The following is a 13,160-nucleotide window of genomic DNA, read 5'->3' as shown; positions in this document are numbered from 1 at the left end:
TGACACAAGAATAATAAAGATCTACAACCTTGCAGCTTTTCTTTTCTTTTTTTTCTCGGCAATGTGAAATTACTTCCCGCGAGATAAAATCGAGATTAACTGAATGAAAAATATAAAAATTTGATTCGTTTTAGCTAGCTGAGGTTACCGGAGTTAAACCGAATGTCGCTTAGAGTTTATTAAACGTGCTATTCTAATGGACATCCAGTGTGTTTCAGTCCTGCCTCGGGTGTGTGAGGTGCTAGCGGCGTCAGCAAGCTCTTTACCAGATGACACCAGTCTGGAGAAACTACTAGACTGGTTCACAGCCACCACAAACACTGGTTAGTAAAGACATTTATTAGAACATCCATCTATGAAAACAGAATCCCATGTTATAGAGCGACTGTTTAATCTGTATCAGAGCTTTGCAGAAGTTTCTTCAACCCTAAACTCAAGTCACGTAACAAAGACAAAACTTCCATCTATTTTAAATAGTGCAATCTACAATAAAAGTCCATCTACATATTATTTGTTTAAATCCAAATGATCACTTAAGGCTACAGTGTTTTGTTTTACTTATTAGTAACCAAATAGCATCATAAGGACCAAGCTAGGCAGCAGAAATGTCAGGGACAGAGTTTTGTACCATGACCAGGTCAGGTGTTTTTAACTTTGGAGGATCTGCAGAGATCCTCAGCTCGGGTAGGAGAATCTTATCAAATCAGATCACAACCATCAGATTGGTGAAGTGTGGCCCCGATTGGAAGGCTGAGCATTAACAATATTCAGAGCAATTCTCTAAACCAGACCCACCCAGCAGTAAAAAAAAAAAAAAAAAAAAAAAAAATAGAACCAGACCATATCGTTGGCCTGAATGGCCTATTCCAAGTCCATCCGTCTAAATTGTGCTGCATCTGCTTTACAAAGAGAAGTGGGCACAATATGTGGAAAGCTGGTAGAGATGTGTCTGTGGTCTATAACTGCAGTAACATGTGGATCTTTAAAGTATTGAATCAGGCAGGGCTATACAAATGCATAACGCATTTCTCAAATTTTTATAATCCTTTTGATTCCGAAAAATATGGATTAACTTTCCTTCTGCTTTACATTGCAAACTACTTTTCATTCGTCCTATAATGCAATGAGGTTTAAAAAGTTAAGTATTGTATTATATTTCCACATAAAGAATAAATTAGTATAATTCGATTTTTCTGGATTGTGAAATAGCCTGATTTACATGCCCCCATTAATCTGCTTATTTTTCTGTGTGTTTTTACTCCATGAAGGCGTATCTCTGCTGGAGGCTGCCCCATGTTTGCTTGATTTTATATCCAACGTCGCCTTCAGCTCCACCTCAGGCCCCGGCATCCTTTCTTTCACCCTCAAACTCACTGGTTTGATTGCTGCTTCTGAGGATGGCTTTAAAGCTCTGGAAGTAGGAACATCCAAGTAATCCTTGATCCAGTATCCCCTTTTCCTCACCCCTTCATCAAGTTATCTTTTTTTGCAGGAGTGCTCTGTGTTGAAGCTCATCTTTGATCCTCATCACTGGAAAGAAGCGGGGCTTTGGGAGGATCCATGCCTTCGGATCGGTTGGATCCAGGGCCTGAGGAAGATGCTGCAGCACTCCAAAGCTCTCAGACTTTTTGTGCAAGCTGGTAATTCATCACGTAGCGCGCTTTTTTATTCCTCTTCGCTCAACAATACTGTCGTACAAGAACACTGGTGTTGTTTCTCTGTTGTCTGCAGATCTTATTGAACCACTCCTCCAGCTTCAGACAGACTCAAGCCTGTTTGTTTCTTCAGCTGCCAATCAGCTGCTGGCTCACGTGCTGCTGCTTTATCAGTCTCTGTCCTCTGTGGGATGTAATGGAGCAAATAAAAGAGATTTAGAGCACAGCGGTGTGAGCGAGCAAACCATCATAAGTTGCAGTGGAATCATCACAAACGTCTCAGAATATCTTAAAAAGTCTTTGGTCCTTAAGGAAAGTTCACACCCCCCTCAGAGTCAGCAGATCCTCAAACTACTGACTCTGCTCCTGGTCCAGCTAAGGCCTCCTCTGCAGGAACAGCTGCTTCTGACTGTCATAGACTCTTTAGAGGAACTGGTGACCAAAAGATGGAGTCTTCCTCTGATGGACGTCATTCTAGCTGCAAACAGGTGGGATGAGAACAACTTTATACCGCTGCTATGTAGCCAGCAGAGACTGTGTTTCTGATTTAGATTAGCCTATGAAAACCAATGATTGGAGTCAGCAGTCAGGAATATTTGTTTTATTTTATCACTTGTACTATTGAATACATCAGGAGAACAAAATAAGAGGCAAACATTTGATTCTGACAAAAAAAATATACATTTATAAAACATCACATGCCTGCTGTGACGCCTTTATCAGTACAGACTAGGGGTGGGCATTCATCATATTGTTTATCATTATACATTTCTAGTCATTGTAATATATTTATAATAAGGTAATCATTGATTTATCATCATAAAATGAGTGACAATAAAAGAAAAACAAAATTATTTAACTCTGGCATTAGAAAAGACAGGGAATATGTTTAAATGCAGCTACTGCAGGATGTTTAGTGATATAAATCAGACTTCTCTATAAAATTAGTGCCCCAAAGAAGTCTATTTTGAATTTAAGGGGTGTTTGTAATTGTAGGGCTTTCAGTCACAGTTAGAAAGTTACCTAAAATGACTTGAAAGTACTAATGAAGAGTGCTTTCATCAAGAATTTTACTTATATAAGAATAGTAGCACTAAATATTCTGATAAGAACCATATCACCCAGACCTAATAAAGAGAGATGCTGGTAAAGCAGTTAGGTTTTAGACAAATTTTATTTTCATTTTGCATGCACAGTGTGTACAAATCTAAATTTCGTTGCATGCAACTTACAAGAGTTTTATTATATTGCAGCTGGACTGAGATAAACATTACCAATAGAAAATGCAGCAGTAATCAGAATGTAAACAATTTCAAGTAAAGGAAACCAGTTTTAAATAATGTTGCAAAGGGCATTAATAGGAAAAAGTGCAGTGCAAAATAAATATGGTGCAAAATGTAGTAAAACATTGAGCTGCGTCCTATTTAAAGGATTATTAAAGTTCAGCAACGATGGTAGTGCAACATATTTTTATATGCTGGACTGATTTAAGACTATATTTTTAAAACTGCAGATAAACAAGAAACCTGAGTCTGAACTGCTGAATTTGAATGAATGAATTCATGTTTGTTTCACAGCAGCCTCGAGGATGATTGTGTCTCAAAAAAGCAGATCGTCCGACTTCTGTCCAGCATGTTGAACATGAAGAAACCTGCTGACGTCATTCAGGTTGCAGCTGCCTTTTTACGCAGCCGCCAGCAGTAAGTGTCCGTTTGCACGCAGCAAAGCTGTAAAATCCTTTGATTTTCCCGTTAAAGCAAAGCCTGCTATCTGGTGTTTTCCTCCTGTGGTTGTGTGTTCAGTGATCCCACCCATGCTGCCTACGCTGCTGGAGTCCTGCTGCTACCCCTGGACATTGTCACTGGCATCTCTCTGCTAAAAACAAATTCCACAGGTGAAACTGACAGACTATCTGGTTTCATGCAATAAATGTGTGTAAAGCCCGCCCCCACATTTAAAGCACATGTTCTCTGTTCCAGGAGTTGAGCTTCGGATTTTAATGACCGAGCAGCTTAAGAGTAAAAGCTGCATCTCCATGATCTGTGTGTGTCTGACAAACATACCTCAGATCACAGTAATGGTGGGTAAAGTTACCAGAAAGCAGGAGCTTCTGCTCTCTTCATGTTCTGCTCAGACCTTCACATGGATCTGATCTGTTTTTACCAACAGGCTCCAGATTGCCTCCCCTGTCCTCAGAGGCTGATAGTCGCTGCAGTTCTGACCTTCCTGAGGCTGTGCCGTGGGGATTCCTCATCTTCATCCACCGGCTGTTGTGAAGTATCCCGATTCGTTACTGGCAGCAGCAAAGTCCAGAAATGTGCCATGGAGGCTCTGTCCGAGCTCAGCAAGAGTCCAGGTAAAACTGGTAGGAAGAAAAACGTCGAAGATCTCTGAAACACTGTGGATAGTCCTATAGGAACGGCTGCTCTGACCTAGTTTTAAGCTTATTCTGTTTTACTTCATATAAACCTCTATTTCATTTAATTTTCTATTTGTTTATCAATTCCTAAATTTTATTTTGTTTAGTTCTGCTGTGTTTTTAATTTGGCTTATTTATGTTTTAGACAATTAATGATCAGACAAAATCTTAACACCTCATTATACATTTTGATATGGATAAAAAAAATGATACTTTTTTTTACGAATTTCTTTTCTATGTTACTTTTTAAATTTCTATCTTTTTGTGTCTTCTGGCTAAAGTATTTTTATAAAATGTTATGTTTTTACGCTTACATTTATTTTAGTTCTTTGCTTTTCCCATTGTAGCGACTATCGGCCACCTTTTTAATCGCTTCAGGGTGCGGGGAATCTTGGCATTAACAAAATGATGTCCAGACTGGGAGATAAGTTATGGGCGTTCCCATTTATTAAAGTCAGTTTGTAAATGAACAAACAATCCTAGTGGCAGTCTTTTACAACAAGTAACAAGATATTCTGTAAAACTTTAAAAACAATCCACTGGACTTGGTTTCCAAGGTTTGAAGACGTTTCACTTTCCCTACAGGAAGCTTTCTCAATTCCTGGAAGGGAAGCGAAACGTCTTCAAACCTTGGAAACCAAGTCCAGTAGATTGTTTTGAAACTTTTACGGAATGACTATGACCTGGATGACAGAGACTCCTCATCAGCAAGTAACAGGATAGTTACAGGTGGACAGGTAATTATGGAGAGTGTGGATATGACAGAACTTAACCAGTGGACGTTGGCTAGTGTGTGTCAAAGAAAGCCGTAAAAACCCTTTCTGCCCTTTATAAAAAAAAACAAAAAACACACACCGCCACCAGTGGTAGAGCAAATAAGGTCAGTTTGTCGACCACCACCCAAACCAAATAAACCAGAAAAACACATAGCTAAACCCCAATAACTATAAATGGCTCCTACACACATTTTAACAAGAAAAGTAAGATTCTAAAGTGAGCAAATTAATTCAGTCACCACAAAAATATTTGCTCTAAACAAAATGGAAAAAGAAAATGTTGTGGAACTTCAAATAAAGTAAATACCACATGAGCTTTGTTAGTTTATCTTTTATCCTGTTCTGTTCTTGTGTTTTCTTAGAAGCTGAGGCCCTGCTGGCTGACGTCTTCAAGCTTCTGACTGAATATCTGAACAGTCCTGATTCTGACCCAACCGTGAGTTTTGTGTGTTTAAACCTTTGTTTGACCGTAGTCACACATCATAAAACACTTCAAGAAGTCTCATTTATCAGGTGGGGAGACATCAGAACCTTTACATGAAGGTGTCTCAGATTCTAGCTGCCAGCTGATTTCCCTCTCTTATGTTTTTAAATAAATTATTCCTGCAGTGAAACGGTCGATTTATTAAAAGATAATAAATCTTTGCTACCCATCTGTACTCCTAGTTAGTTAGTTTTGGTGCTCAGCAGGGTCCTAGTCTTGGATCCTTTTATTTGTGATGTTTGGATCCAATCGCTGTTAAAGTCCCCGATTAATCAAAAGACCAACTTATACTTCTGTCGCATAGCCTCTGCAACCGTCAAATTTGTTTCTGTGCGCGACCACGCCCCCCGCGCAGAGGCTCATCGGACCGTCGCAAACCCGCACAGACCTGAAGCAGAAGTTTGCAGACAAAAATAAGCTGTGATTGGTCCTTGGTATGCCTTTCCGGCTGTCTGTGTGGTCGTCTTCCTCAACTCAGATCCGGGGTGCGCCATTTTTAAAAACTGAGGAGTAAAAACAACAATGGATAACCACAACAAAAGGTTGATCGAGGAGGTTCAGAAGTACAACCACTTTTATGATGCCTCAGACATGTTGTTTTGGAAAATAAGCACTCCCTCCGGCGCCGTCGGACAAGTTCTTGTGAACCTCCACCGAAGTTGTCGCCAGTTCTCAATAGGCTCCCCCTAGCGCTTTGGAGGGAAACTGCTTTGCGTCCCTAGAAATTCCAGACCGACGTTGTAGAAGCATACCAGCAAAACTGGTTCGCGACCAGAAGCAAACGACATTTTATGTGTGCGGTTGCAGAAGTATAATCCGCCCTTAAAGGAATAGTACACCCAAAACATGATTAGCCTTCATTTTCTACTCACCCCCATGCTGAACAACACTCTGGAGTACTTTTTTGATATCTCAAATGCATCTGGAGATCTGGGAGGCTTCTTGCTGTCTGCTGACATTCAAATAATGGAGGTCTATGGTGCCCGAGGCAGAAAGGTCCATAAAAGTCCGCAAAAAACGTGTCAATATTCCTCCATACTGCTCGTCCAATGTATTCCAAGTGTCCTGAGTGGGTAGCGTCTATAATTTACTCGCATGTGAGTTCACGAGTCTACGGAAACCGCGGCAGACCAAACCAGATGAAAGTGCGCATTCAGCGTCTGCTCTGCCGATAATGCAAGCGTAGAAGAAGAAATGTGCTGTTTACCTGTGCAAAGAAAGAAACAACGAAAGAAAAATGTCTGAGGACTTCAGTGTTGAGGAAGAGCATGAGTTCTTTGCCGAGCTGAATGCGCACTTTCATCTGGTTTGGTCTGCCGCGGTTTCCGTAGACTCGTGAACTCGCATGCGCATGCTTTTAGGAAATCCTATACACTACTGTTTATGCTCTAAAAACATTCTAAATGACTTAGTTTCGAGTAAATTCTGGATGCTACCCACTCAGGACACTTGGAATACATTGGACGAGCAGTATGGAGGAATATTTACACGTTTTTTGTGGACTTTTATGGACCTTTCTGTCTCGGTCACCATAGACCTCCATTATTTGAATGTCAGCAGACAGCAAGAAGCCTCCCAGATCTCCAGATGCATTTGAGATATCAAAAAAGTACTCCAGAGTGTTGTTCAGCATGGGGGTGAGTAGAAAATGAAGGCTAATCATGTTTTGGGTGTACTATTCCTTTAAGGCTGTCACTTATATTTTGTCTAGCATTTTGTTATCCATTCTTTTCAATTAATTTGTCATTGATATAGATTGAATTGGCTGCTGCAGCTGTCTGTCAGTGTGTCATGCGACCTGCTTCGATATTCCCATTAAACTCTATGAGTTTTCACAAAATGATAAGGCACCATAAGCAGCCTGAATTATCAGTAGACTACATATTTTATGCTCCTCCCTTTTCCTTCCTCATTGTCTTGCAGCAGCATCTACAGTGAGGCAGTTTTAGTCTGTGAGTTTGTAGCTCTTATTAAGTCATCGAATACCTTTTATGTCTGTCATGTTGATGCATTTTATTTTTCTGTTTGTTATGGTCTATTTTTATACCTTTCTAATAACCTAATCTTTGTGCCCCAGGTGCTCCAGAAGTCATACAAGGCTTTGATAAACTGGATACGTGTTTGCAGGGACTTCTCATGCATTACTGACCAGCTCAGAGAAGGTAGAGCTCCTAGATTCCCTCTCTGGGACAGTAGCCATACATAGAGAGGAGTTATTTACCGCTCTCCTCCTTCTAGGTCTCATGCAGGCGGTGAGGAAGCGTGCTTGTGACATTCGCTGGGAGGCGAGAGACTCCACGGTGGAGTTCTTGGGTCATCTCGCAGAGGTGTGTCCCATTGGAGAGGAGAGAGAACCGTTAAAAACTCTGCTGGGCAGCTGCAGCTTTACCATTCCTCTCCTCAAGGAGGCACTGCAGGATCCAGAGAGTTACGTCAGAGCCAGCTCCATAGCCACACTGACACAGACACTGACATTCAGCTGGCAGCAGGGGGCAGCACTAACACAGGAGCAGGTAGGAAGCATTGCAGTGCCGATTTTCTTTTCCTGTCCCATTTTGACTCGCCTTGCAGTAACCTAATCTATTTCATGCCGTTTAGGTCGAAATAGTTACTCAGCTGCAGGAAATTCTCTGCAAGGACTCAGAGGGATTTGCCAGGAGGGCTGTTGTAAAGTTCTTTACTGCCTGGTTCTCCTCCTGTCCCTCGCCTACCTCCTGCTCGCTCCTCATGCAGTCTGTCCCATCCGTCCTCTCTCAGGGCGTCGCCGACCTAGACTGGGAGGTCAAACTTCACACCCTGGAGCTGGCAGAGCTGCTGCTGGACAAAGCCTTTCCAGAGCGCCCTCCTCTTCATCCCTACGCTGTAACATCTAACCAACCCCACACATGTCATGCAGGGGAAAATGAATCTGATCTGCTCTGCAGCTTGAACAGTCTGGTGGATCAAGGAGTGGTCCCAGCTTTGCTCTGTGGTCTAGTTGACTGTGACAGACCAGTTGCTCTGAAGGCCTGTCAGCTGCTGATAAAACTCAGAGACACGGTTAGTTCTCTGTTGGTGAGCACAGTAGACCCCAGAGTTTCCTGTATGCTGCCTGGACAGAGCTGGGTACAGGAGATCAGAGGGAATAAGGACGCCCACACTCAGGTAGATCCTCATGTTGGGTCTGAAAGCCCCGATGAAGCAGCGGAGGAAACCCCATGTACTGATGGTGACGCTGTGTGTGTCAGTGTGTGTGAGGTGTTGAGGACCCTGGATTTAGACAAGAAGCTGAGCGTCCTGATGCAGAGCAGCGACCACATCTACAACTCTCCTCTCTCTCTGCTGCAGGACATCCTGACAGCCAGTACCGCTGCTTCAAATCCCAACTCTGACCCGGGCCAGGAGGTCATAGTGGACTGTTATTAACAACCAGAGCCAAAAAAAACACACACTGTCTTCAAGGAGGATGCAGAATCACACAGACCAGCTCCACTATCACACCTTCTTTCACATAAACTGGTGATCTACTGTCTATATTTCCCATCATGTCGTAAAGAGTACTTGATATAATGGACACAGGATCTCAGAGGCAGAAGTATGGAGGTTTGAAATCTTTTTCTGGTCAAGATGTGTTCCTTACAGCTATGTGCCAGAAATCTCTAACCAATGCCTCATATATAAGGAGTTTTATCCTTGCGACCAATCTGTACAAACAAAGAAAGACATGTTTGCAACTCTGCTAAAGAAATTTTCAATATATTTGTGCAATAAAATGTATATTTCTATTAATTCCCTGTTCTCCTCGGGTATAAATGTGATGACACAGGCTTCATTCTCTTTGCCAGTCTTCAAAATAGGAAAGTTAAGATAAGATGCCATTCAAGTAAAGGAGGTGTCTTGACTTTCATAAGTCAGGAAATGGGTACAAGAAAACAGTTCCCATAAACTGAAACAAGGCTGGACTGAGACCCAATTTCATATCCATGCACACAGTGAGAGGAGGATGGTGAAGAAGGCAAAAATAAAAATCTCCAAAGCTCATTGCTCATATCATTAGCAAAGAGTTGCTTTATTTCAACTAGTTTTCCTGACCTATCACAAACGTAAACTTGTATGGTTAGCTAAATGCTACTGGGTTTTTAAACGAAAGCTTTGCTTTCTGTCAGGTGAGCCTGTGGTTCTTGGTAACAAATGCTTCATGTTGGTCTGGAGTTAAAGGAGGAATGAGGGGAAAAAGTCCACTGCTCAGTATGATGGAGGATCTATGATGCTGTGGGCCTGTTTCTCTTCTAAAGGCCTTTGGAAAATGATAAAGTGAAGGATGTTAGGAACTCTAGAGAATCCATGAGGTTTGAACAGAACTTTAATGTCAGAAACTTCACTTGGCCTTTCAGCAAGATCATCCAAACCCATAAACCAGAAGCGAGTATATCGACATTCCTTCAATCCTTTCTCAATCTCCAAAATCAATACCTCAGTAGACGTGGCCTGGTTTGAGCTCTTTATTTTCATTGATTTTTATTTCTCGTTTATGCTCACTAGCTAAGTAGACACACCATAACTATTGAACTTTTTCTGAGGAAGACATAAAATATTTAGGACGGGTAACCAATTAAAAATCAGCGGGGTCCGAATAAAGAAAATCAACAACCAATAAAGGTCTGGAGACATTTTTAATTATGTTACTTTAAACATAATTCATCGCTGAAATAAAATGCAGGTGTTTAAGGATCAAGGTGCTCCTTTTGAGCCTGGATCCATATTTATTTTTGATTCTGTTCACGGTGGAGAATCCTGTTTCACAGCAGCAGGTTGAGCCAACCATACTATAAATTGGTAGTGGTGATCTTTGAGCATGAAGCAGTGACCCTGACTGATACAGCTCATTGGCTAATTTGCATCACATGCAGCCTGGTGCCGGACGCTCCGGATAGCTTTATTATACAAACAGGAGAAGCGGCGCAAGTGACGTTTAGACACTGTCGTTGGACAACAAGCTGTAATTGATAAATGTTTTAAATAAGGTTGGGTCCAGATTAGCCAGTGGGTCTGGATCCGGACCACGGCCCAATACTCCATGACCTCTGGTTTAGGAGAAACTGCTGCTTCAACATAATTAAATGAGCTGGTCAAAGGGATCCAGGGGTGGACAGTATGGAACTGGCTATGATTAGTCCAACATTTAGCTAGAAGATACTGCTAATTAATAATCAGAATGAAAATAACGTACACAGATTAAGTAGATGTAGATTTTTTTTTGGTGTTTTCAGATTTTATGTTCAACAAACTTTATTTACATAGTGCCAATTTACAACACATACCATCTCCAGGTGTTTTTACAGAGTAAATTTTGTTAAATCATACAGATTGGTTGGAAAGTTTTTTGTCAAAGTAAACCCAGCAGATTGTATCTAGCCACTTTACACCATGACGCTTTCCCTCTCGGGTTATTCAAACCCTAACTCTTTGAATCTCATTCAGCAATGCACATAACCATCAAACATAACAACAGATTTTGAAAGGTATTATAATCTTACTCAGATCAGAGAAGTTGCTTTGAGTTATAGAAGGTGGCACTTACCAACTGGGCTTACTTCTCGTTGAAGTTGGGTCTTCTGTGTGGATCATCAAAATAAGCGGTCCTCCTAATTGTCAATCATTCTGGTGATATGTTTACGTAAGGCCCCATTTTCACTTACTGGTGGTGAGTCTGACAATGTGGAAAATTTTTAAATCTTCTTTTTGAAAGTGAGCTTGTATGAGTGATGCAAACAGCAACTTTTAAACAGAGCGTGCACGAGGAGAAATGGGCTCGTGTTTCCTCTCGGTAGCGGGTATTTGATTGTGCATGTGCATTTTTTTTAAAGTGCAGAGGGCGGGTCTTTTTAAAAAAAATTCACAAAAATCCTCCACTATACCTTTAAAGAAGCATTTTATAGAACCTCCATATGCCACATCATCACATCATTACCTCACATACATTTGTATCTGAGGAGACATGGCTCGAGCCATTGATGTCAAAATATTATCAACTATCACACTTAGATCTTAGATCGAGGATCCCGCTATCTTTCCATTCCCAAATCTTTGCCATATGCATAATGAACTGACTTCCACTCTGGGTCCCTGAGCAAAGACCAAAGACGTCACACTGCTCCCCAGCGACCGCAGGCACTTTGTGTCCAATTAGACAGAGGAGTCAAATTAAAGCAGGGACAGACAGCTCTATAAACTCTACAGCAAAAACTATAGTTGATGTAGTTCAAGCCTATTGTCTAATCATAATCTGAAAAATGTGTATATTCCTATGTTAGATGTGTAGAGATGATGAGAATACCAATTCTGCCAATATGGGATGAAATAAAACCCCTGATGTTAGAACAAAGACTTTATTAAGGATAGTACAACATAGAGAAATTATAAGTTCATATAAAACACAAATATAGATTTAAGTACTAAATTTCACAGGAAAAAGTAATTTTTCTACTTGATATAGCCTTTAATGATCACACGTAAACGTTTTTTTTTGGTGGGAATATCAGTTTAGCATTTTTGGCCTATTGTTATTTTCAAAAGCGTCATATATTTATCAGTAAGAGCAGGAGCTTGGAGGGATTGGACAGTTGCTCCGCAGCAATCCTTCATATGAAGCCAGCATGTAGCAACAGTGGAAGGGGAAAAAATGGTGTGAACGGCTTTCTCCCAGGACAGACCAGCAAGGACACACAGAAAAAGGAAATTATGGTGGTAAAAGTTCCCCCAAATGTCTTCATTTAGCTAAGCAGATGAGCTCAGAGTCAGTTTCAAATCAGGAGGAGGGAGAACCGTTACAGTTAACCCTCTGTCAACTTCACTAAATGATGGATATTCCTCTTACTGCTTGTGAACATCAATAAATTCCTGATGTATCCATATATGCCTGCTGTCAAATACAAGCCTATTGCTTGTCTGCATGCATGTGCTCCCCGCTATGTCCGCATCAGAACCATTTCTTTGACTGCACAGCGTCTCTGACTGTAAAATAAAGTAATTACTTAAGTGGGCACTGGATGAGGAGATTTAAGAGATTAAATATTACACAACATGAAAGGACCACGCTGTTTCAGGATGCCATGGTTATTCTGCTGCTTCCACCTTAAAATCACAGCATAGTTCAAGACTTAACTTGAATTTAAGGTATAGTTTGGAATCCTGCTGTTGTTCTGAGTTATTCATTATAGTAACAGGTCAGTGCACTTCATTGGAAACACACTGTGTGAGCTGGAGGTTAGAGCCACACCTTACCTTGCAACAGCATCAGGGGGGGAAGCTACAGAACACTGATCACTATGGGTTATATTGAGTGGAATTCACAGGATGGATATAAGGTTACACTTTGAGTTAAAATTTATAGATTTAATATATCAACTAAGTTTTTTATGCTTTACCTATAAAGTTTAAGACAGAACAATTTATTGTAAAGTAAGACTGATTGGGAAGAGCAATTGTTTGCTTACAGATCGAACACATGCAGTGGATAACCTTAGCTTTCTTCCATTACCGTTGTTTAAACATTTGAAAGATTTTTATTAGAAACAGTTTCTAATGATTTTCTAAAATTATACTCTCATTTTGTTTGTCGGCCTGACTTGTGTTGAAATAATATGTGAGGCTTTTTATATCAGATCTCTTCTGGATCACAATCTAATTTATCTTTTTCTAAGATATCCAAGTCACCTTCAATGTTTTGTTACAGGACTTCCACAAATAGAGGATTTGGATAACTGTATGTAACCAACCGTCACAAAGCACTGCACAGCTTTGAAAGGCGGGGTGGGGTGGGGTCAATAGAAATCTAAAAGGAGTGT

General features: G+C 40.8%; 1 protein-coding gene across 1 annotated transcript; it reads left to right on the top strand.

Annotated features, from left to right (window-relative positions):
- Positions 1-40: 40 nt before the first annotated feature.
- On the top strand, positions 41-8,758 carry brat1 (BRCA1-associated ATM activator 1). Its single transcript, XM_038285295.1, is given in 12 exon segments — positions 41-323; positions 1,269-1,417; positions 1,493-1,640; positions 1,732-2,143; positions 3,233-3,355; positions 3,458-3,574; positions 3,576-3,735; positions 3,825-4,011; positions 5,213-5,286; positions 7,412-7,496; positions 7,573-7,847; positions 7,933-8,758. Coding segments are annotated over 12 exon segments (2,664 nt in total). The 5' UTR covers positions 41-196; the 3' UTR covers positions 8,740-8,758.
- Positions 8,759-13,160: the final 4,402 nt, after the last annotated feature.

This window comes from Cyprinodon tularosa, unplaced genomic scaffold (genome assembly GCF_016077235.1).
Source record: "Cyprinodon tularosa strain WSP-4 unplaced genomic scaffold, ASM1607723v1 ctg21, whole genome shotgun sequence".
NCBI classification, from domain to species: Eukaryota; Metazoa; Chordata; class Actinopteri; order Cyprinodontiformes; family Cyprinodontidae; genus Cyprinodon; species Cyprinodon tularosa.
The sequence above is the reverse complement of the archived record's forward strand: the minus strand, read 5'-3'. Positions and strand labels throughout refer to the sequence as shown.